At 33.7% G+C, this 23,756-nt stretch overlaps 1 protein-coding gene across 1 annotated transcript; it reads left to right on the top strand.

The window, feature by feature from the left end:
- The first annotated feature begins 425 nt into the window (after window positions 1–425).
- LOC125050212 (non-canonical poly(A) RNA polymerase protein Trf4-1-like) lies at window positions 426–22,121 on the top strand. The gene is made up of 9 exons (XM_047649902.1): window positions 426–956; window positions 7,591–7,784; window positions 14,040–14,179; window positions 16,079–16,141; window positions 17,728–18,015; window positions 18,472–18,576; window positions 19,928–20,170; window positions 20,736–20,919; window positions 21,320–22,121. The coding sequence occupies exons 1-9, from the start codon at window positions 619–621 to the stop codon at window positions 21,535–21,537; spliced, it is 1,773 nt and encodes a 590-aa protein (XP_047505858.1). The 5' UTR covers window positions 426–618; the 3' UTR covers window positions 21,538–22,121.
- The last annotated feature ends 1,635 nt before the right edge of the window (window positions 22,122–23,756 follow it).

Genomic DNA, 23,756 nt, shown 5'->3' with positions numbered 1-23,756 from the left:
TGGACTCAATAAACCATCATAAAGTTTTTCTTTAATTATCAGTTAGTATCAAAGTCAACAAAATTACCTGTGTTTTATTTAACTGATTTTGTTTGGATCTCCCTTAAACGATAAATCTAAGCAAGTCGTAAATCAATCAAAAGCTAAAGCTATAAAGTATAAACATTCACACTACTCAGTCTGTAGATCTATTTGACAATTCACTACGACGTTTTCATGACGTTTTCAAAATGCTAGTGTCAAACATGTTTCAATTAAAAAGTAGTTTTCATTGAAGCACTTAATAACTATAACTAATAATCAATGTACTAAAAGTAAAATAAAAATAAGTAATAAACATTTATATTAAAATTGTATATAAACTGAAATGGAAAAAAATATTTTTTAATTACAATTTTCATTTTATCAAATGAAAAAATATGTGTTGACTCACATCTAGAACGTATTTTGCTACAACGACGCCCTCTAGTTAATAAACTGTCAACTAACCGCGTGTCGTCCATGTTCCGAATGTGGTGTGACTTATTTTTGTTTTGTATTAATTTTTCGTATTCTAATTACCAATGTGAAATGATAAAACATGTGTTATCCCATATAGTGGAACGTCGCTCCGGCTGAATGGATCCCTACGTCGGGTGGTATCAGCCCGAGCAGGAAGGACCCGCGAAGCGATTGTGGCTTCGTATTTGGGAAACCCAAAGTGAAACAGACAAAATGAACCTCAAAAATTTAGAAAACTCTAATCCAAATGTGAATAAAGCCCAAGACTTAGTACAAATTAATGAAGTGAATGGTGAAATTAGGAATAATAATTATTTTAATCCTACGCGAAGGAAAGCGAACGATAACCGCGCATCTACGTTTAACCTGAATCAGAACCACGATGCTCTAATAGGCGAATACGGAGGGTGCCCTTGGCGGATACCCAACTACACCTATAAGCCCGGGATACTCGGGTAAGTCATATTTTGAAATGGGTAATCTATATGTCAGCAAAATTGACGTGCCGAGCGTGTAAAGTTTAAGCCCCGATGGCGCGGTGTGGTGGTGTTGACAGCGCGGGCAATTTGTTACCGCCTTTACCCTCTGATAATAAAATAATAATATTCTTTAATCACATATAAAATATAACAACTTTTATTAGGAACTTATAAATATGATAAAATTTTAGAAACTTTACAAACAGATCTTTACAAATACCTCCTTACTAACCAAAAAGTGCAGAACATGCTTATAAGTTATATGCATTATGCATCAACACCTAATAAGAAATCCTTGAGTCTATGATATCTCAGTATTAGATTATTTAACTAGAATAGCTTGTTGATATATTTATTTAAAAACAATACATAAAATTGCATACTATGTTACCAAACTTTATTATTGAAATTAGTTAAAGAACAGTTAACTAAATTTTTTTGTTATTATAAGTATAAATCAAATGACATTTTGTTTTGCCACTAATAGGTTCCTTTCTGCTATGATTAATAATAAAATATATCAGAGGTAATGAACAGTGTTGGCAGTGCTTACAATTATTACAATTAGATGTACAATAAGATTTTCTTAGTTCATGGACAAATAATACTTGCTTGTTCAGGGCATAATAGATCCTAAAATAGTCATCATGCATCAGGCAAAGAAAGCTGATCACCTTGCCTATAAAAAATGATCCAAGAATCACATGCTAATATTTGTAGCCTAGATGCAGGGTGGTGGGTTTTCGCACCACTTTCTTTTTATTATAATAGATGCAATTTATGTGTTTATTTTGTAAATGAATTATAATTTTTTAAGAATGCCTGATACATAAACCCGTAATTATAGTAAACCATAAGTAAAATCTTTTTTTTTAATTGACATGAGAAAAATGTTCTAACTACAGTTCTATATTTATTATTATACATTTCTTGCTTTGAATTCTCAAAAATTAATCCTTACGTTTTAAAAGATAATTAACATACATATTAAAACTTTCTAAGCACTTAATTAAAGTTTAAAAATGTTCTTAATAGCATTGTTATATCCCTATTCTTTTTGATTTTGATAAATTTGTTTTAACTGAAACATAATATGTAGTTTTAAATTTCAATAATATAATGGTGAACAAATAACTGTTCAATTGTCAACAATCAGTATTTATTATATTTTTTTTCTATTTATAACACACAATAAACTTTGTACAATACTGCAAACAGTATTTATAGAATTTTTGTTTACTAAGTTGTTAGTTAAATAAATGAAAAAATGATTTGTTGCTCAGCTAATAAAAGGTTTTTTTTTGTAAATTTAAAAGCTAAATCAAGTGCATCTGTGTAACTAAATAGTTGCATAGGTAAATAGTTGTAATATAAATTGTTGGTGCTTTTTTGCTGTGAATGTGTCAAATGTTGACAGCTTTTATTTCTAAAAGTCATGTAATAATGATTCCACCATATTAAGTTCCTAACCTCACAATTATCTCATTCAGATAAGATATGATAACTTCTTTTTCCCATTTTCATTGCTACAACAATGAATTGTTTTTCAACTACAATTCTATAACAACATAAATGTTATACTCTAAGCCTGACTTAAAGTAAGCACTTAATTTAATGTACAGACAAAACATGAATCATTCAAAAGCAATAAGTGGGTCACATCTGAGCGTCGCGCAATTTCTATAAAGCGCTAGATGGTACACAAATAATTATTAAAAAACACTGCTTTGTGTTATTTACAATTTTTTAAACTACTTATTTGGAAATGAAGGTATATACCTACCTATATATTTATAGAAAGCGTTATGTTCATATAAAACTAATATCATGTGCAAAATATAAGCTTATAGTGTTTTTACTTAGAATATTATTATGAACTCTGAAATAATTTCATAAAGGATATGTGGGTAGTTACAACAAGTACCTTTGAGTAATAAAAACTCAAGTGTATAGTATAACTCTTCCAGTACCTTATGGTCTTTATTTAATATATTGATTACAACTAAATAACGTTAGGCCAAAATCAACATATTGATTGTATTTTCCGCTAGCACAGCAAGACTTCAAGCCCCCTTGACGTATATGAGGAACAATTTGTATCTCCAAAACGGTAATTCATACCAGTATTGTATAGGGCTGCTGGGATTTTTAACCTCCACTTTTTAGGAGAAACATCTTGAGATTTCACATTTTGTGGAATATCCAGCGTTGTATGTCGATGGAGTACGACGGCCTTGCGAGTCAGTGCCCCTGCCTGCCGGTCGGACATAACGTGAATGTTTGACTCCGGTGAAAGTATACTTAATAAGATATATATTTTATATATATATATATGAAAGTTACATAAACTTATAAATTATATCACTGAGTAGTAGCTTCGCCTCGACTTTTGCATTAATATTATAAAGAGCTAAGTTTACTTATTTTTCTTAAATGATGTTGAAAAAAAAATCAGTACTATATTACGTATAATAAGATATTTTTTTATAGAAGAATTTGCGGCTTGAAAAATAAAGAAATAGTTTTAATCGCAAGTAAGACTGATATTCCTAACGTAAATAAGAACATTAGCACGCCTAGCGATCGAGGTCACTTGTGTCTAGGTATTCTAGTTTCTAGACCATTTTGTCTGTCCGAAACTAACATCCGGGCGGTTCGGGACAGGTTTTATTACTGTCTACCGTTTACTTAATTTGAATTGGAGCTTTGTGGCTGGTAATCAGTTACTACAACGAAAATAGTGGGCCGTAGTTGTTTCCTATAATTTGTTCGTGTAATTAGTTTTTGTATTAGTAAAAGTCACTATCTTGTTAAGACGGTGTGTCATTAAAATGTATGGTAATTACGTAAAATACTTTCTATTTAAATTACATATCTTTGTTACTAAGTACGATTGTTAAAACAATGTAAAGTAATTTATAACCAAATGTATATAATATCGTACCTTTATGTATGCCTACAAAAGCCTGTTATTATTTTCTCATGTAATAATTCTGTAATGATTACGAGAAAGGTCCGCGACAAAGGTCATTCACTTGCAAACCTTCACATACCGATCCCAATATAGACCAATCTCCAAGGCGAGATGCCGAAATTGTTTTAATACATTCGCTTGGTTGGACTTGGTACACTTTTTATTTACTTTGTAATATCTAAGTAATATGTGTGACGCTTGAAAAGTTTCGTAGAATGGCGATAATTCTTATAAGATGACTATTTATCTGTGTACAGTCAAAACCGTTTACGCCAACATCGTTTGGAACAACATACCGGTCTATATTTACCAAAATCAAAGGTCCCGGCTGAATTCTATGTATTAGGTACTTAATAACGTCATCGGCTGTTACGACTATCGGTTTTTACGACCAAATGTAAGTCCCTTCGATGTCGTTATAACAGATTTTGATTGTACATATTTTAAATAATACTAGGGGACCCGACAGACGTTGTCCTGGATGATATTTCAAGCGATTAGTAAAGCAAAGTATGAAAGTACAGACTGCAGCGCCATCTGCCAGGCTGATTTGTGAATCTAAACCATTCCCAGATCCCCTTGAACACACACAAAAAATTTCATCAAAATCGGTCCAGTCGTTTGAGAGAAGTTCAGTGACATACACACTCACAGAAGAATGATATACATAAAGATAAACAGAACTTAGACAACATACCACGTTTTTTATTGTTACCAAGCCGTACAAAATAATATAAACTAAAAGTGAGACTACTGTAACGGATTATTTGGTTACAATAATTTGACATGGCAGTCAACATCGGGAAACTTGAAAAACCGTATTTACGTAAATATTTAGGACCCAGCAGTGTTACCACACGACTTTAATGGTGATCCCAATTCCGATTTCAATATTAAATTATCGTACCACATAATTCAAGATATACGGCACTTCCTAGTCAATTCCAGTAAATTATGAATCAATTGTCTAATGTATAACATATTTACAGAGTAGCCTTACTGGTTTTTTCTCCATAATAATCTAGTTACGCAATAATGACGCGTGCACACCCGGAATACGCTTACGTTACGTACTGTATAATTTGATGGACGCTTATCTCATACATAGCCTTGAGATTGTAATTGATATATTTCCTAAAAACTATCTGTTTAAGTTAAACTATGAGGCACGAACAATTTCCGCAATAATATCTTTTGATACTTGAATTTTTATTTACATTCCTATTACTAAGTGGATACTAATATTATTTAAAACTAGTATATTTATGACGTAATCATGAATATTTATCTGTGTTATCAAAAATTCAAATAACATTTTATTTGCATTATTATTGATTAATTATTAGGTATGCAAAAGCAAGATAGTATTTCTCGTAAATCACTACGTAATAACAGTTCTAAAATTATGTGCACTTTTTCTTTTTCGTGTCTCTTTTTTTATATTGTCCTGATCTCTGTTAACATATGTTTTAATTGCTTTGTTTTGTCCATTCATCTGGTTTTTCCATAAGTTTTGTCTAAAAAACTGTATGTCTATATATTTTTGCTGCTGTTGCGCTTTCCTTATCTAATTAACTTGGCAGATATCGCTCGAAAGCGAAAAGGCCGCCAGTTGCCCTCCTTTAATTGATAATTCAATAGTCAATTGTGTATATTTCTTTACATGAAATGAAGTGTTAATAAATAAAGTAAGTAACAAATATCTAAAATGTATGTGTTTTAACGAAGTCCAAATTAATAACATATTATTAGTAAACATGAAACGCTAATTGTATAGCAAGAAGAGAACCACAATTTAACCTTAAAGCTGTTTGTCTTAAACTTTTTAGTGTCATCTAGAACTCAAATCCAGTTTCACATGACTTCAGAGATCGAATTCAAGATATAAATTTCAACTACTTAGCTGTGTTAAAAAAAACAGTGACTCTACAACCCTTGGTCTCATCCTCAGATGTCTGAATTTGTTGTGATACTTCTTTTCTGAATACCCAAGTAGGTGATCAGCGTTCTGTGACCCAAACAACAACCCTTGTACTCGGCCTCAGATGACAGTAATTGTTACGTGATATTTTTTGCTTAATAGTAGGTGATCAGCCTTCTGAGCCCGACACGCCATTTGGGTGTAAGGCATGCCGTTCGATCAAGTGTTAAATATATATATGTATATATATATCGAGTGCCTAGTAACAAAACTTATTCTTCTGATGTCTCGATCTGAAACGAGTTCTGTTAGTCTTCCTTTTATCAACACGTTTACGCGTCGTTAAATTTTACAGTCCACTTTTATGCATTCACCAGTTTATGGAAACATCTTGTCTATGTCTATGAGATTGTAGATTTTTGCTGTTTATAAAAGTTTAAAAATATTTTGTATTATTTTACTGACTAAACGCAAATGGGTGATCGTCCCCGGCTCTGTATCGATATACCACCACTATGTGGAACCAGCTGCCCACTGAAGTATTTCCGAACCAATTCGGCTTAGGGTCCTCCAAGAGAAGAGCGTACCAATTCTTAAAAGACCGGCAGTGCGTGCGTCCATGTGCGGTATCACTTAACATCAGGTGAGCCTCCTGCCCGTCTGCCTCCTATAACATAAAAAATTATTGACACTATCTCAAATAGAAGGGTCGTTTCTTTGAGTAGGTTAAGCTTAAGCGCAAGCTGTGTTAGCTTGTATTTGGGCCTGCATCTATTTATTAAAGCAAAATCTGTTTAAATATGTAAGTTAATTTGCAAATCTGTTGGCTGACCTTTATATTAAATGAATAGACATATGATCAAATTATTATTAAAGAAACAAATGCAATCTGGCCAAGGCCGGTAAGGCTTGAAATTGCGTAGAAAATATCAGTATCAACATATTACAAAAATGCTTGTCTTATAGGGATTATGACAAAACAACATAATATGCCTATAAATTTTACTGTTAAAAGAACTTTTTGGTCCATGAACACCAAGCCCCCGCCTATCGTATGTCGGTGCCCTCTACAGGGTAAAATTGGTATGCATACTTAAAGGGGATTTTAGTCATTTAGTTTATTAATTATGATGAAGCTTACAAAAAAATGAAAGGATATGATAAACCAGGTCACGAAAAATATCACGCCGAGCACAGATCATATAAATATGTTTATTATGGAACATAAGATACAGGTATCACTTATTCGCGCGCTTATGCTACTTATGCGCGTAAACACTGAATGAATTACTGTATATTTATTATTGATTGAAAAGCTAAATCTAATTGTTTTTTTGTTGTATCTGCTTCATGGCAATCTGCTTTCCAACAATAAGCCACTTGTTTGTTTGATTTTACTCAATTCATGTTATCCTCAAGAGCCATACTTACTTGTGTGAAACATTTCACACGACTCTCTTGTTGTCAAGAGGTAAATCTAAATCTAATTGATTATTACTCTGTATTCGCTAAAAATACCTACTAACTCCTTTAAAATCAATAAAGATAATTTAATAATTACAATGACTAGCTAAAATTATATTAACAATGCAACTGTGTTACATTAAGAATTTCTAAGCGCTGAGTTTCAGTCGCAGTCCATCAAGACATACGTGAGAGTGTTTAGAACCGTTCCCACAAGACAAGGAAGACTCAAATTTTAAATTTGTTTCCAGGCTACACGAAGAGATCGAACACTTCTTCATGTACATGTCACCGACGGAGACGGAACACCTGGTCCGATCTACTGTTGTGTCTCGTATACGCAGCGCGATCCTGTCTCTGTGGCCTCAAGCACGTGTAGAAATATTTGGCTCTTTTCGCACCGGCCTCTACCTGCCCACCAGCGACATAGATCTTGTTGTCATTGGTAAGTTATGTTACATTTTATTAGTAGCTCTAATAGGATAAAATGTTAAATGTTTGTGAAGAATCAATTTGTAGAAGAGAAATGGCGCCACAGCTTTTTAACATACTTTGTGGTGATACAAAGGGGTAATGAAAATAAAGCTTTTCATCCTCATATATAGCAGTATAAACTTTTCCAGCCCTAAATTGGATTAAAATTAGTACGTGGTGATGGTTCAATATTTTATTTAATAATGGACCGTAATAAAAGTTGAAAAAAAAAGAAATATTGAAATTGGCATAAACTAAATCACTCTTCTTCATAAATCTTTCAAATATGCGGCCGTTAATTTTATTTTTATAAACCCGTTATTCAGTCATTTACACCAAAACCATATTTGTCTCTCTAAACAATGGTACCTAATGCAAGCTACGAAATTTTAACATAATACGAGCAAGTTCTGTCAATCAAAATCACAATACGTTTATTCAGTTTAGATGCATCTTAGCGCATGCTTATGAATGTGAAAAAAGTTTACAAAATTCGCAAGCAAGAGCAACACTACGCCATCCGTTCGCAAAACTACCAGGAGGCTTTGTTCTGAGAAGAACGGGCAAGAAATTCAGCAAGTTTCAACCTCCGTCTACATTACAATTATTCAAAGGAAAATGTCATTAACCACAACGTCATTAAAGTTACATAATTAAAAAATATATCTGTTCTATGAACTATTGCCACGCGTTTTTGTCTTCTAGGTAGTCATTAACTGTGTAGTAACCTTTAAACATTAATGTTTTTTTTTATATGTGAATCTGTTATGATGAATACAGTCTAGAAATAAAATCAACTCAATTAAGAACCACGAAAATGATATAATAACGTTTTTATATAGATTGATTTACTACAGCGACCTCTTGAATCGCACAGCGGTCGAGTGTTGCTAATTAAGATCAAGGTCTGACCTATGCCCCATTTCGATGCTCGACTTTCAGGCGTGTTTGAAGGTTTTTCGACATCCCGTAAAATATATTTATGTATTCAGCGAAATGTGTATTTAAATTGTTATACACGGGGCAAGCGGTTTTAGGCCAGATACGAAGTACCATCAAGATTATTTCGGAATGTTTACATTACTGATATAGGAAAAATAATAGTTAAACAAAACTAAAAACACGCTTTTAAAGCACATCAAACTAAAAAGTGAAGAATAATTTCTAATTTAGGCTGAAATTGGTAATGAACAAAAAATACTGGTATTATTGTGAAAAAGCGTGGGTTGCTCTATAGACGAAAAATATGGCACAGAGTTAATTTTTTAGTTATTTTTTCGGATTATTGCATTGTCATCGATCTTTGACAGGTGCGCAAAATTTGAATAAAATCTGTCCGTTTAAAGTGGGTCAAAATCGAGTCCGAATGAGTCGGTTACATACATACATACAGGTGAAGCTAATATGAAGTGTGTAAAAAAATCTGTTAATTTTTGTCGGGAACATTAACATTACGGATAAATTAAGTAAAGAAAGGCTTCAGTTTCGGCGATTACCTCTTCATCAGCGAAAAAATTTAGTCCAGCTAGCATTCTCTTGAGGAGAGCAGGAAAAAGTAGCTGGGGGTCAAATCTGGAGAATACGGTGGATGCGGAAGCAATTCATATAATTTTTTTATTCATATCGTTTTTATTTATATGTGACACGGTGATGAAACAGCACTTTCTTGCTCAAATGGGGCCCGCGATTTTGTCCTTCGAGCGCTACGTAATAGTTGCTGTTGATGATTTTTCCCTTTTTAAAATAGTCCAGGAATATTTGTTTATGTAAACATATACCATATATAATATGTTTAAATGATAAACATAATATATATTGATGTATGGCAACAAGCACGCTGCTGTATGAATATAGGAACCAAGAACACCTTTTTATTCATTTTTTAAACAAACAAAAGTTTCTTCACTCCAAATACTATATCTCACAAATTAATAGTACGACAGTTGTTGAATTTTTACACGTGTCTTTTCAAGGTTAGGGCTAACTAAAAATTATATTTATTCAATACTAGTAGCGCCATCTTTGTTTCAGCCTACGAACTTTCAGCCAACCTATTTATTACAAAATACAGAAAAGATCAGCCATGAGGCTAATAGAGGTGCGTACTCAATATTACTGCGTATTTTCCGCACTCCTCAATTTTAAATAAATGCCTTTAAAAACACTACTATCCAATACATTGCTTTGCAAAGGTTTGTAAATATGTATCTAATATCAGGCGTGGAGAGGATGAAATGGCGATTGCGTCTGGCCTACGATTTGTTAGATAGCCTGTCTCTAGACGAGTTCAATGACACCGCGACAATACTTGGGTATTTTCTGCAATTTATGGAATCCGCTGTAGCTTAAAATCCTTTAGGAATTACTACGTACTTACTTAGTACTCGAACTTAATCGAAATAATTTTATAGATTCAAGATAAAAAAAAAATTGTCTTTTTCTTCACTTTGGCAGGATTGCTTTTTCAACTCTTCTTGTTACCTTTATATAGCCACTATATGGTATATGTATAAAAATTCAGTAGTATTATTAAATTGTCTTAAAGATAACCCATGTAACGATATGTTATCAACTTATCAGTAGAACAGTGGGTCTCTTGGTCACATACTTGTTATAAATAAAATATTTTTTACATAAAAGTCGTGATTTTTTTTTAGGTATTTATTTGATGGTTTCGGGAAATGTTCTTACTTTATTTTACTAAAAAGGATCTGTTTGGCACTGGTGTGATTACAGCATTTTAGTACAGAGACAAATTTTTCTACAGTTTTTTACATATGCCTTGGAAAATATATCAGTTTGGCAGTTTTTAAGACTTCTTCTTCGTGAAGGTCGTGTTAGTGAGGCGCACAACTTCCTCCACTGTACTCTGTCTTCGGCAAGCCTCTGCGTCTGGGTGATGGTAAGACCCGTAATGGCCTTTACTTGATCGGTCCAGCAAGTAGGGGATTGGCCTCGAGGTCTGGTCACTCTGCCAGTCACAATGAGTTTTTCTAGGCTTTCTGGATCATCTACATGTTAAGATGCGCTGGTAACAAAGTGTAGAAAGACGATGTTTACTTGTAACCTCCGCCCTCAATACCACATTTCCTGAGAATCAATTTTTCTTCTTTCAGATGTCCGTATTGGCCTTCAGGATTTTTAAGAGTACAAGACTTGCTTTAATGTAAACACTAAGTAACAATATTTGAGCGCTAAATCAAAGAAAATGTTAACCTAGTAATATATAAGTAAAAAGCGGGAGATTACTGTTAATAAGCCATGACGGGCTTCTGCTAGTCGTGAGCCGTCTTCAAGAATTTCATTTTCGCGTTTTTCTATTGAAACTTGTTAATATGTTTTGTTTTATAATAAGACTAAATAACTAACATAGCTAGTAACGTAAAGTTACAATATACGCTATGAAATCGAGTCCAAACAAAAGTTTTAATAGTTAATGAAGGTCTTATGAACCACACTTATTACCTAACTTAAAATAGTCAGTTTCGCGGTCATTTGGAAGGAACTGCTAAGTTAGCTAAGCTTAAGCTTCTAAGAAGCTTGGTGTGCTCAGCAAGGCGAGACGGGCCACCGCTTGTAACTCTATAAAGCGCAAATTCGGCCCCAAATGGAGTACTGTTCACACCTCTGGGTCCCCAGTAGGTACCTCTCCTTCCGCTTAATCGTATTCAACGAAGAGCGGTTCGAATCGTCTACGATCAATCACTTTCCGAGCGGCTTGATCCCTTGGTGTTGCGTAGAGATGTGGGATCTCTCTGCATCTTCTACCGCATTTACCGTGGAGAGTATTCAGAGGAGTTTCATTATCGAACGTCAAGGCTGAATACAAAATACTATCCGTATCACCTCGACGTCCGTTGTTTCACAACTGATCGTTTCTTAAAGCAAATTTTTGCCGCGCACCACCACTATGTGGAACCAGCTGCCCTCTGAAGTATTTCCGAACCAATTCGACTTCGGCTCCTTCAAGAAAAGAGCGTACCAATTATAAGGCCGGCACCGCACTTGCGCTCCTTCTGGCAGTGTGGGTGTCCATGGGCGGCGGTATCACTTAACATTAGGTGAACCTCCCGTTTGTCTCCTGTAACAATAAAAAAAAATAGGTTTGAAGAGTCTGGTTTTGTATGTTGAACCTGAAGTAACGAAGGATGATATAACTTGAGAATGCTTAAGGCGTTTTTATTTGTTTTGTGCTCTCTGGCAACATAACATCAATTCTGTCTGTCACATGGCTCAGCAATTCAGCCCCTATAAATTTTGCTAACACGTCGTGCGCAACAATTGACTGAATCTAACAGTGACTGAACTCCAAAGTTATCCTCCATTATTACAAAAATTATAAAGTTAATCACGCAAATATAATCCGCATTTGTCTAATCTTTCGACTCCAATGTACTGATTGTATATAGGGTCTGATACGTTGTTAACTGCTCTTAGTATTCTAAACACCTGAATATAAAATAAAATTATCAAAGAATCAGAAATAACCTAAGATCAAGGCCCATACGGGATTGTATAGGGCTAGATTATTATAGATGCCGAAGTCATATTAATTTATTCCTTAATTAAGAAGCTTATCTGACGAAAAACGTTACAGTGTTGACAAATAACGAAAAAAACTTACATTTACAGTGGTTAATGAATGTTTAACTATAACAATGTTACTTGAAATAGACGTACTATAATGAATATAACAAGGATTTCATTAATTTCGTTACACTATGGTGTCAATATAGCAAGCTTCACTGGTTACCGCATAGTGCGCATCCTGATTCGTTTGTCTTTGAATGCTATAATCGAGTGCAGATTTTTGTTATTCTATTGATTAAAAAGCTCTCCTATATATCATAGCTATATTAAGAAGGTCAAGCTTTTTAAGAATTAGGGATTTTTTGTCTATTCGTCCTTTATCTTTGTTTACTTGAAGAATGTATTATTAATGCATAAATGATTTGTGGCGAGTCCTCACAGCAGGTTTGAGATTTGTACATACAATTTTATGTTAATCGAATCATATTAGGGTTTTTGTTTTATGATTTAACCGAACCGCTTCCAAAAAACAATCGTATTGTTTAGGTATTTGTTGGGTCTCATTGACCATATTAAAGTGTTCGACGTTAAATTAGAAGAATATGTATATAATTTGTGTTATTAAAAATTATTTAATTAATTAAATAATTTTTCCTTCCTCCCAAAATTCGTTACGTAATACTTGAACGCTAACACATTCTTATATTAACATAAATTTTACTTAAGTTAATTAATGACTTTTCAGAAAATCATTAATTATGTTTAACTAATCTGTAACACGACATTCATTAACTCGTAGGCGGCACGAAGTTCGCCGGGTCAGCTAGTACTGTTTAAACTATTACTCACTGATAACCATTTTACCTCTTCACTAATTTAAGTACTGCTATTGAGTTATTTAATATTTAAAGACTGCTAATTTAAGACTTTAACGGCTTAAAATGCGAATTTACTACATTACTTAAGGATTGGAATGTTTTATTTATGCTTTGATAAGCAAAAAACAGTTGATAAGGTATCTTTTAATGTAGCGTATACCAAAGATAAATAATGTGAATTTTCATATAAACTATTTACTATTGTAAACAATGGTTGTCCCTAAATGTTACCGTATCGGTGACGAATATGTTATTTTTGTGCATAAACAGTTGGTCTATTTATACAATACTAGCCGATATAACAGCATGCGCGGGAGTGTGTCTGATGTAGGGAATAAAATCTCGAGCCGAGATCGTGAATTTAAGATCTCGTGAGATTAACATCTACAATATCGCCATATCTCGGTAATCTCGAGATCTCAGGTAGTTTTCGAAGAAAACTGCTAAGATGTGTTTATGAGGTTAATTAAGATACATATATATATAAAATAAACAGCTGGAATAAATCATCTGTGCATGTGTTCGTAATTAAACTTCTGGACAGATTTTGATGAAATTTTTTGTTCAAGTTCAAGTGGAGTCGAGAATGATTTACATTATTAGATTTTATTTTTGTATGTGTACAGGACAACGTCTGTAGTAATAATATAAAAATACTTAATAATTAAATAAATATGTTATTTGAGAAGAGAATTATTAAATCGTTTATTTTACACTCCATATAGTATTTTTGTTAGTGATGCCAAAGATTACTTCTAGATTATTTTGTTATTACAAGGTAAACCCTAAATATAATCTTCAACGTATAATAATTCCAGGTCAATGGGAAAAGCTGCCTCTTTGGACCCTGGAGCGTGAGCTGGTTAACCAGGACATCGCAGAAAAGGAAAGCATCAAAGTGCTGGAAAAGGCCACAGTGCCCATCGTGAAGATGACAGACAAATACTCTGATGTCAAGGTATATAAACTGTTTTGCTTTAGCTACGGCAATAATATATCTATCGTGTTTTCACTATAATAGACCAGTGCAGATAGCCTTTAAAATAAATAAAAAGTGAAAAAAATTACAGTAGGATGAAACCCATTAGAAAAGCAGGGGAATATGATCAAAATGAAAGGAAAAATAAATTACGGTCGATCTGAGGTCGGGAAGGGGAAGGGGGGGAGTTTTAAGGGTAAAAAACGGTTTATCTCGATTTCCGGCAAAACTACAAGTCCTATCGAAGAAAGTTAAATGGCAAAGTTGGAGGTAATAAAAAGATCTAAAACTTTTGTATTCACACATTTTACACATAACCTCAAAATTTATGTGAAAATTTCAATAAACCAAGTTTTTGGTTTTTTATTTTTATCTTTAACAAAAGTTATATTTTTTTAACGAAATTTGGTGAAAACTTACCTTTCTATGTCCCAAATACACTGTTATTTATTTGATTAAAAATATTTATTTGTTCACCTTATTTTGAATTAATATCGAAAAAACACCCTAATTTTCAATCGAAAATTCTGACGTCAAAATTTCAGCTTTTTTCAAAAAGTTGGTATGCTTTCAGTTCGTTGAAATCTCTACTTTCCTATGGTAAAAAAATATATATATATTACCCTAGTAAATCTTCTCAGAAAACGCAAAAAATCGTATACAGTAACGCCCAGACCTGTCATCCCCTTCCTTACTTCTCTATGAAATACGAAAATTTTAGCCCATCTAAAGGCTAAATTTTTTTTTAAGTCACTCAGGTATATATAAATTATCTTTAAATAGTAATAAATAGGCATCTGATTATAATTTAAAGAAGATTCATAGAGAAGTAGGGAAGGGGATGACAGGTCTGGGCGTTACTGCATACGATTTTTTGCGTTTTCTGAGAAGATTTAATATGGTAATATATATATATTTTTTTACCATAGGAAAGTAGAGATTTCAACGAACTGAAAGCACACCAACTTTTTGAAAAAAGCTGAAATTTTGACGTCAGAATTTTCGATTGAAAATTAGGGTGTTTTTTCGATATTAATTCAAAATAAGGTGAACAAATAAATATTTTTAATCAAATAAATAACAGTGTATTTGGGACATAGAAAGGTAAGTTTTCACCAAATTTCGTTAAAAAAATATAACTTTTGTTAAAGATAAAAATAAAAAACCAAAAACTTGGTTTATTGAAATTTTCACATAAATTTTGAGGTTATGTGTAAAATGTGTGAATACAAAAGTTTTAGATCTTTTTATTACCTCCAACTTTGCCATTTAACTTTCTTCGATAGGACTTGTAGTTTTGCCGGAAATCGAGATAAACCGTTTTTTACCCTTAAAACTCCCCCCCTTCCCCTTCCCGACCTCAGATCGACCGTAATTTATTTTTCCTTTCATTTTGATCATATTCCCCAGCTTTTCTAATGGGTTTCATCCTACTGTAATTTTTTTAGGTTTCAAAAATTATCGGCAGTGGTCTATAATAGGATTTTGAAGTTCTTATAATCTACTAACGTATTTAAAGTTTAAAAGAATTGATGGGCATTATCTAGCCGACTTAAAAAAATCAAATGATTTAAGAAAAGAGCGTACCAATTCTTAAAAGGCCGGCAACGCATATGCGAGCCCTCTAGCAACGTGTTGTCTATGGGCGTTTGCCCCCTGGTATATAAAAAAAAAACGATGTGTTTTTTTTGTTCTATTGATACAAGTCTACTAATTGAATGTTTCCTAATGTAAAGACGTATTAATTTTAATAAGGCTCGTCGATAAACCTTGCCATGTATTTTCGTACGTCACATTTAATACATTTATCATATGAAGACGTTCCTCCGGACTTTGATTTTTTTTATCATAACTCACTTCTTTTTAATATTTTTTCAGGTTGATATTTCGTTCAACATGAGCAGTGGAGTGAAGAGTGCCGAGCTGATAAAACAGTTTAAGGTAAAGAATCCCCTGCTTTACCGCCTCTGTGCCTTAGTCGAACACTTAGATTGTTTAATTCAATTACTCGGAGTATTGCGTTACAAATAACCATAGACAGTGAAGAAATAACATCATATATTTTATATTAGATGGTAGATTTTTAAGTTATAGGACATTCAAGTTAGGCATGAAATTAGCCGATAACCAGAATTTAACTGTCATTTTTATCTGTAAATTATTACTTAAATTAATTTACTAAATCAAATAAAAAAACAATTACTTCCTGTACGTGAATTTCTACTCTTTTCCTCGTATTGTTAGAGAATATAGCCTACATATACAAACCTATATAAACTTACGAGCCTCGATTAAAAATAACCAGCGGCGCTTTAAACTTAGATTTCTGTATCTGTTTCGTGATATTTTTGGAGGTGACATCGACCCCAGTCATTTATACCCTCAGCGAAAACTAACCTATCTTAACACATGACACAATGTATGGAAATAAGGAATGAACTGCATAGATAACAGACGTTTTTAATTGTCCATTGAGTGAACTGACAGGTCTGCTTCATGTCAGTTCCTATACTGTAAGGAATAGTTAGTCTTTCTGTAAATATTTTAATCTATTACTGTTTAATGTTGTGTTGTTTTTTTCTAAGTGTTGATGTAAATGTAAAAAGTTACCGATATTTTTGAAGTTATACTTCTTTTGGCGCGTTAGGGAAAAACGATGAGAGTAATTTTTTACGAGGCGCGCACACCGTCACAAAAAACGGACAGCCGGAATATCTGTTCCAACGTCGGTAAAACAGCCTGGGCCGCTAGTTGGCGCTTGCTCTGTTTTATCGACATGTTGCATTGTCTGTCATGGCGTAGTGTTTTTCAGAGTCGTGTTTATTTAAACCAAAATATGATTTCTTTACGAGAAAACACGTTCCAATGTGAGAAAAAACATAGTGTTTATTGTAAAATATCATAAGTACATTGTATATCGCTTCGATTGGAAGTGGCCATTAAAACGGACAAGATAATGCAATTCGAAGAGGGAAACGTCCCTCTAAAGTGCTCTAAGAAAATTATTACGCCAAAGAAGTATTTTTATTTTTTCATAAGCTTATAAGTTATCTGTGACTAACATACCGTGATTCGAAGGCATGAAGTCACATTCAAGTCAATATAGTCCGTGTGGACTCTAAAACTTTAGATTTCCGAGACTTAGAGGGAGGGAAAAAAGAAAATGTTTTAGGATTTTAATGAATTTAATTGTCATTAAATATTAAAAGTGTCGAAAATTAATACAAATTATATTTTTTCTTCGAAAATAAAAACACGTGAAATTTTAATTTACAATTCGTTACATATTTGAGTTTTCAATCAATTATTATGCATAAAATATAAAATACTAATATTTCATAAATTCTCTTTACGAAATTTTATTTTTAAAATAGAATTTCTATAAGGTAATTCACTCTCTCTCAATCGCTCTCTCCTTTTTCTTCGACAAAACTGCTGCATCTTCGTGGCGTTCCGTAAAAATTTTACCCTAAGGCGCCAAAATAAGTTTAACTTCAAAAATAATCAATTTCATATATTTTTCGCAGGACAAATACCCAGTACTCTCGCGGCTTGTAATGGTGTTAAAACAGTTCCTTCTCCAACGAGATCTAAACGAGGTCTTCACCGGAGGCATCTCTTCATACTCCCTGATCCTGATGTGCATCAGCTTTCTCCAACTCCATCCACGGCCTGAAAGACTTCGGCAGACCCATAACCTTGGGGTGTTGTTAATAGAGTTCTTTGAGCTATATGGAAGAAAGTTCAACTATGTGAAGACAGCGATAAGGGTTAAGAATGGAGGCAGTTATTTGTCTAAGGATGAACTACAGAAGGTATATTTCAAATAAATCCACTTAAAGAAAATTGTGTCGCTATATGATGAAAATCTACTAAACAGATTTTTGTAATAAATTATTTAAGAGGTTATTAAGAATCTTCACAAACACAAAATATGTACTCTTCGCGAATTTGAGAACGGAAACATATGTAAATTATTTTTATCGTAGGGTTTTTAAGTTACTATTTTTTTTTGTTTTATAGAATAAAATAATAATATGTTATATTAGAAAACCGCTGTGTGGTAGAAGAGATATAGTAGTAACTTAAATTTTAGTTAAATAAATATGGTTAACCCCAATGGGTTATTGTGTTGTGTTATTAACTTTTATAGAGATTTAAATATATGGTAATTTAAGTAATACCTTCACGGAAATAGGGGTCTTATTATATCTTATTGTCTTGAACTCTTCCTCTAAAACGAGGTCTTGAAGTAATTATATGTATTTCAGGAAATGAATGACGGTCACCGCCCATCACTATTATGTATCGAAGATCCGCTCACAGCGGGTAACGATATTGGCCGCTCTAGCTATGGCGCTCTACAAGTTAAACAGGTAAGGAATGTTCTAAGTCTTAACTTTGATATCTTTATATAAATATAATTCTACTGTACGTCATACACACGTACTTCTTAAACGGCTGGACTGATTTGAATAATTTTTGAAGTGAAACTTCTTTATCGGGGTTGAAAAAAAAATTTAGTGTAACATTTTTCGGTTACGCGTCACATTTGACCGTTACGCGCGTCTTTTTCTCGTCCCTACCACGGTTGATTCGAAGAGATTCTAAACCATTAATAACAAAAATGTATAATAACTATAACAATGATACTAAAAATTATATTACAATTTATGAAATTCTGTAATAATCTTAGTGGTAATAAGGTAAAATGAAATAATTGTATTATTTGTATTCAAGTCTGTGATATTAAAAGCCTTTTGTTAAACTTTATCTAATTTAACTTTATTTAACCAATTTCTGTAAAGTTAGTTGCATATAGATAATTTTTCGAAAAATAAGGTCATAAAGAAGTTTCACTTCTAACGTGTGTACACTAGTACACGCACATTTTTTTTTGTATGCGTTTGTGTTGAGCCCTGAATGGTTTAGAATCAGCCCAGCAGATGGAGCTGCGGTCGGTATCTACGTAATTTATCTATAAAGCAAATAAACGGCTGGTATATATTTAAATCTTCTGTGCATGTGTTCGTAATTAAACTCTTAAACGACTGGACAGATTTTGATGATTTTTTTTGTAGTAAGACGTGTGTCCGATCCTCTAGTGGGTTATAATATCTGTTTTGTTTGTTGTTATCAATAAGTAATAATGGCTACCATAACCACCCGTGGAGTTTAATGTTTTGTCTTAAAGTCCATTTTATGGTACAAAAACCTGGGGGATTTACTGAAATTGAAACATGTACCAAATGCGGCATTTGTGATGAATGTAGTACCTGAAAAATAAAATATATATAGTTGTATAGGAATTAAAGTTATTCCGTCTGTTTTACAAACAATTTCAAGAAGATGTTCGATTCCTAGCGGCACGATAATTACAAAATATTTGTTATACATATATTGTTTACTAGCAGACCGGCCAAGCGTTGCTGTGGCTAAGGTTTTTGTTATATTACATAGTAGCAAACTATTCAACGGAAACGGTAGGAGAACTTATGTGAAACTTAGGTACTTTTAACACAGCGCCATTTGTTAGAATTGTATCAAATAATAAACAAATATTTGCAATAAAATAATATTGCGGGTATAAATTGAGATGTAAGCTATCCTATCTTTTAAGTTGGATCAAACTGCACACGATGTGCAAATTTGATTGATATCGGTTCGGTAGTTAAGGAGTCCATAGCGGACAAACAACGTGACACTAAGATATAAAACCATCCTCAGGCATTCGACTATGGCTACATAATCCTGCAGCAAGCGATAAGCGGGGCGTTGGGGGCGCACCACAGTGCCCTGGGACGCGTAGTGCGTGTCACGGACCACGTGTTGCAATACCGGCGATGGGTGCAAGACACGTTTCACCCGTTTTTCTTCCCGATCCACATTACGGCCCAAATCCCGCAGCCTCCGCCCGCCCTGCCCGCTCCGCCCACCGTCGCGTGCCCAGAGCCCAGCGATAGCGAACCGGTAAGAATTGCAGTATATATGTGTAGTTATTTATTAATACAAGGCCAAAAAAAACGTGTGGCACTCGGGGACTACAGCGGTAAAGCTATTGCATAGAAGTTATTATCAACTTATGCAATTATAATTATTTATGCAGTATTTTTTTTGATTTGATATTCATTTAATCCACCACTCTACCAGACTCAGTCTAACACGCCTATATAGTATGTCTCACTCTAACGCGTACCGGATGAACCGGCCGCGCTTACGTCACTGAGCTCGTCAGAGAGATGTGAATACGCGGTATGCGTTCTGTCCCACTCTAACGCACCTGCGCTACGTCACCGATCACGCCAGACCGATGTGAGACGCAGTATGCGATTTGTCCCGCTCTAACGCGTACGCACCTATATTACGTCATCGTGTGTTAGGTTTTTATTTTCGTTACAAAATTTCTTGATTCGGTCGCCGCGCTCAAAGCCCGCGATAAAATAACTTAACAATTTATCCAATAAAATGTGTAGTGAAATCTAAAATCATGTATCAAGTTTGTACATTTTTTAATTAAAATCAAATGTGTTTACAGGAGTGGTCAGATGGATCAGGTGGCGCACCGAGTGGAAATGGCGGCGAGACGGGCCGTCGCACGTCGCCGCCGCCCTTATCAGCGCTGCAGTGCTCGTCTCCGACGCCGCGACGCGTTTCGGCGCACCAGAGCCTCATCATTCATCATATCACTAGCAATTCTGACTTCAATAATATACCTTCAGGTATAGATTTCTTACCTCACTTGAGTAAAATTTTTAAAGAAAGAAAACAGTAATAAAAAAAGATTGAGATAGGGTACGTGCAAATCAATTTTCACAGTTTGAAATTGTAAAAAACCCTTAATTAAAAAAGATATCTTGTTAATCATGGTACGTCATACAGACTGGATCGGCGCAATCTTGCGTAGAGAAGCATTTTGGCTGGTTTTTGAAATCATGAACATCTAATTTAATTTTTTTGTAAAGCCAATAATAAATACTTAATAGAATTATTAACAAAAAATGTGTTCTATTATCACTAATTAATAATTTGAAATTGTCTATTCTACTAGTGTATATGTAATATTTTATTACTATTATTATTTATACAAAAACACACAAGTCATGAGAAATATTCTTACAGGTGTGATGCAGCAGCGTTTTAACAACAATAACACGAGCAACAACACCACCACCAACAGCAACAACAACGCTAACAACAACACCACTCCCAGCAGTGGGGAGCAGAAACCGCGGTCCAGCCGTTCGTTTTCCTCCAAACAGCGGCGATATACGTCACCACCACGGTACCGTGAACCTCGTTCGAATAAGAAAAGGCGACAGTTCGCCCAGCCCCGATGATACCCGCCTACGCATAGGCGAAAGCCGCGGACCACTTAGTGACTCAATAGTGAGAATAGTGAAGTGTAAAACACTTAGTGACGTACACCTGTTATAGTGACTCGTGATGTTTGTGATCTGACAGTGAAACGGACTGATTGATTATAGTGGTTACCCATTACTTCACTATAATGTACACTATGATGTAGTGCATGCTTTTGAATGTGCATCACTGGTTTGGCGAACGTGACCTTACGCATTGGTTCGCCTAAAATACCAGTCGTAATTGCTACGAATCGTAGATTTATGAAACGGTTGTCGTACTAATTGTGGCTGGTGGCTTAGAACTGGTATAAGGTTAAGAAAAGATACTCGAAGAAGAAAAATGATTATCGATTCTAAATTAGGGAATACCATTTAGTAATTGTCATGAATTAAATATACACCGACAAATATAACTTCACGTTATAGCTACAGATAAGTATAAAAAATACAAAAAAAAGTTGTCAAGCCTTGATTTTTCTAAATGTTGACTGAAAGAAATAAAAGAAAATACTCAAATGTCAATTAAATATTTTTGGTTTAGGGGCATAATAATATCCTTTAGTAATAATTGGACTTGGTATCCCTAAATAATGTAATATGAAGTTGTCCAATGAATGCGAAGTAGCCATTTTAAAATTAAATACAGAGTGATTAGGAATTACATAAATTCATTGAAATGGAAATAGTTATAAAGTACATAAAAAAACAAGCTTTTCTTTATGAAAATTTATATTTCTAAAACAACGAAGAAATTGATTAAAATTGTTTGATTAATGTACTTGCAAATTAAGACATTCGTTTTTACAATATGTCTAGTTTGATCTGGGACACTGACAAGTCAATAGATATTGATGCTATTTGAAGCATATCAAGGTCTGTTTTTAACACATTACTTACTAAATTCTTTTACTGTTTGATTTCAAATTCCATTTCAATAAGTCCAATTTTAAGACAAATTTATCATCACAAGGTAATCAAGCCTTTTTTATTATGAAATAATTTAAAAAATAATACCAAATTTGATTGACATTTGATTATTATACTTAAATCATTTGAAAATTCTAAAAATATATAAACAAAAATCAGTCTGATATACAATAATAACATATTATCCATTTATCGGAACACACTGCCAAAAATATGGACTTAGCTGACTAACCCGATAAGGATTTAGTGTAATTGTAGTGAAAATAACACCAATTCTGTATATAAGACAACTGCGTGCGCTAGATTAATAAATATAAAATTACATAAATTTGAAAAAAAATAAAAAGCAATAAAGTAGGCGTTTGACATAAGTCACAGAGTACGAACTCCATCTGTCAAAATCTGACAGTTGAGACTTTTCTCTGAGTTATAACGGACCCTACATTTATGAGGTCTTATTTCATCGAGCGCACGATATAAGTCATAAACGTTTTTAACGTGACGTGGAGGGATATTCCGCCGTCGATTGTTCTAAAAAAATGACCCTACTTTTTACCGTTGGTTCTCTAAGGTAAAAACGTTGCGTATTATGTCGTACACAATGTATCGAGGCCCTCGGTCATAGCTTCGAACAAAATTAGATCGATTAAATGAAATATATTCGCACTGCCGATCTCTTCGGTGCAGACGGGGTGTGGTCGAAAGACTTTTCATATATCATTAGTTGGCCCATTGACCGCGTGTTCATATATCGTCAGTATCAATCATCTTTGTACATATCTAAAAGTAGTTAGTGTTGCGTAAGGGTTCGATGCATGGCAATACAATATCACTTTGGTTTTGATCCATTAACGGGCTGTGAACCATAAAATATATAAATTTAAATATAAATTCATAAAACTTTGAGGGGAATGATTTTATCCCCGTCTGCACTCTGCCTTATGTAAGACTATGGCTAACTAAAACACCAAAAAAGCAATACTACATAAGTAATAATGAAACCACAATAGTGACTGAACGTGTACAAATATTATACAATCTAATGTTAGGTGTCGTAGTTATGAAGCAAAAAATAATATTAGAATTTGACAGCGCCACGGGTTGTTGCAGGAATCTGTTAGAACGCCGCCACTTTGGGTTCGGAGTGTTATTGGATCGGGTCCTAGACAAAGGGACTTGATATGGGATCCCTTTGCGTGAAAATTTTCAGACTAATAGAAGATCATGCTTTTGCATGTCGCAAAGGATCTTTGTCTAGTACAGTAGTT

The sequence above is a fragment of the Pieris napi genome, chromosome 6 (assembly GCF_905475465.1).
Source record: "Pieris napi chromosome 6, ilPieNapi1.2, whole genome shotgun sequence".
Taxonomy (NCBI): Eukaryota; Metazoa; Arthropoda; class Insecta; order Lepidoptera; family Pieridae; genus Pieris; species Pieris napi.
The sequence above is the reverse complement of the archived record's forward strand: the minus strand, read 5'-3'. Positions and strand labels throughout refer to the sequence as shown.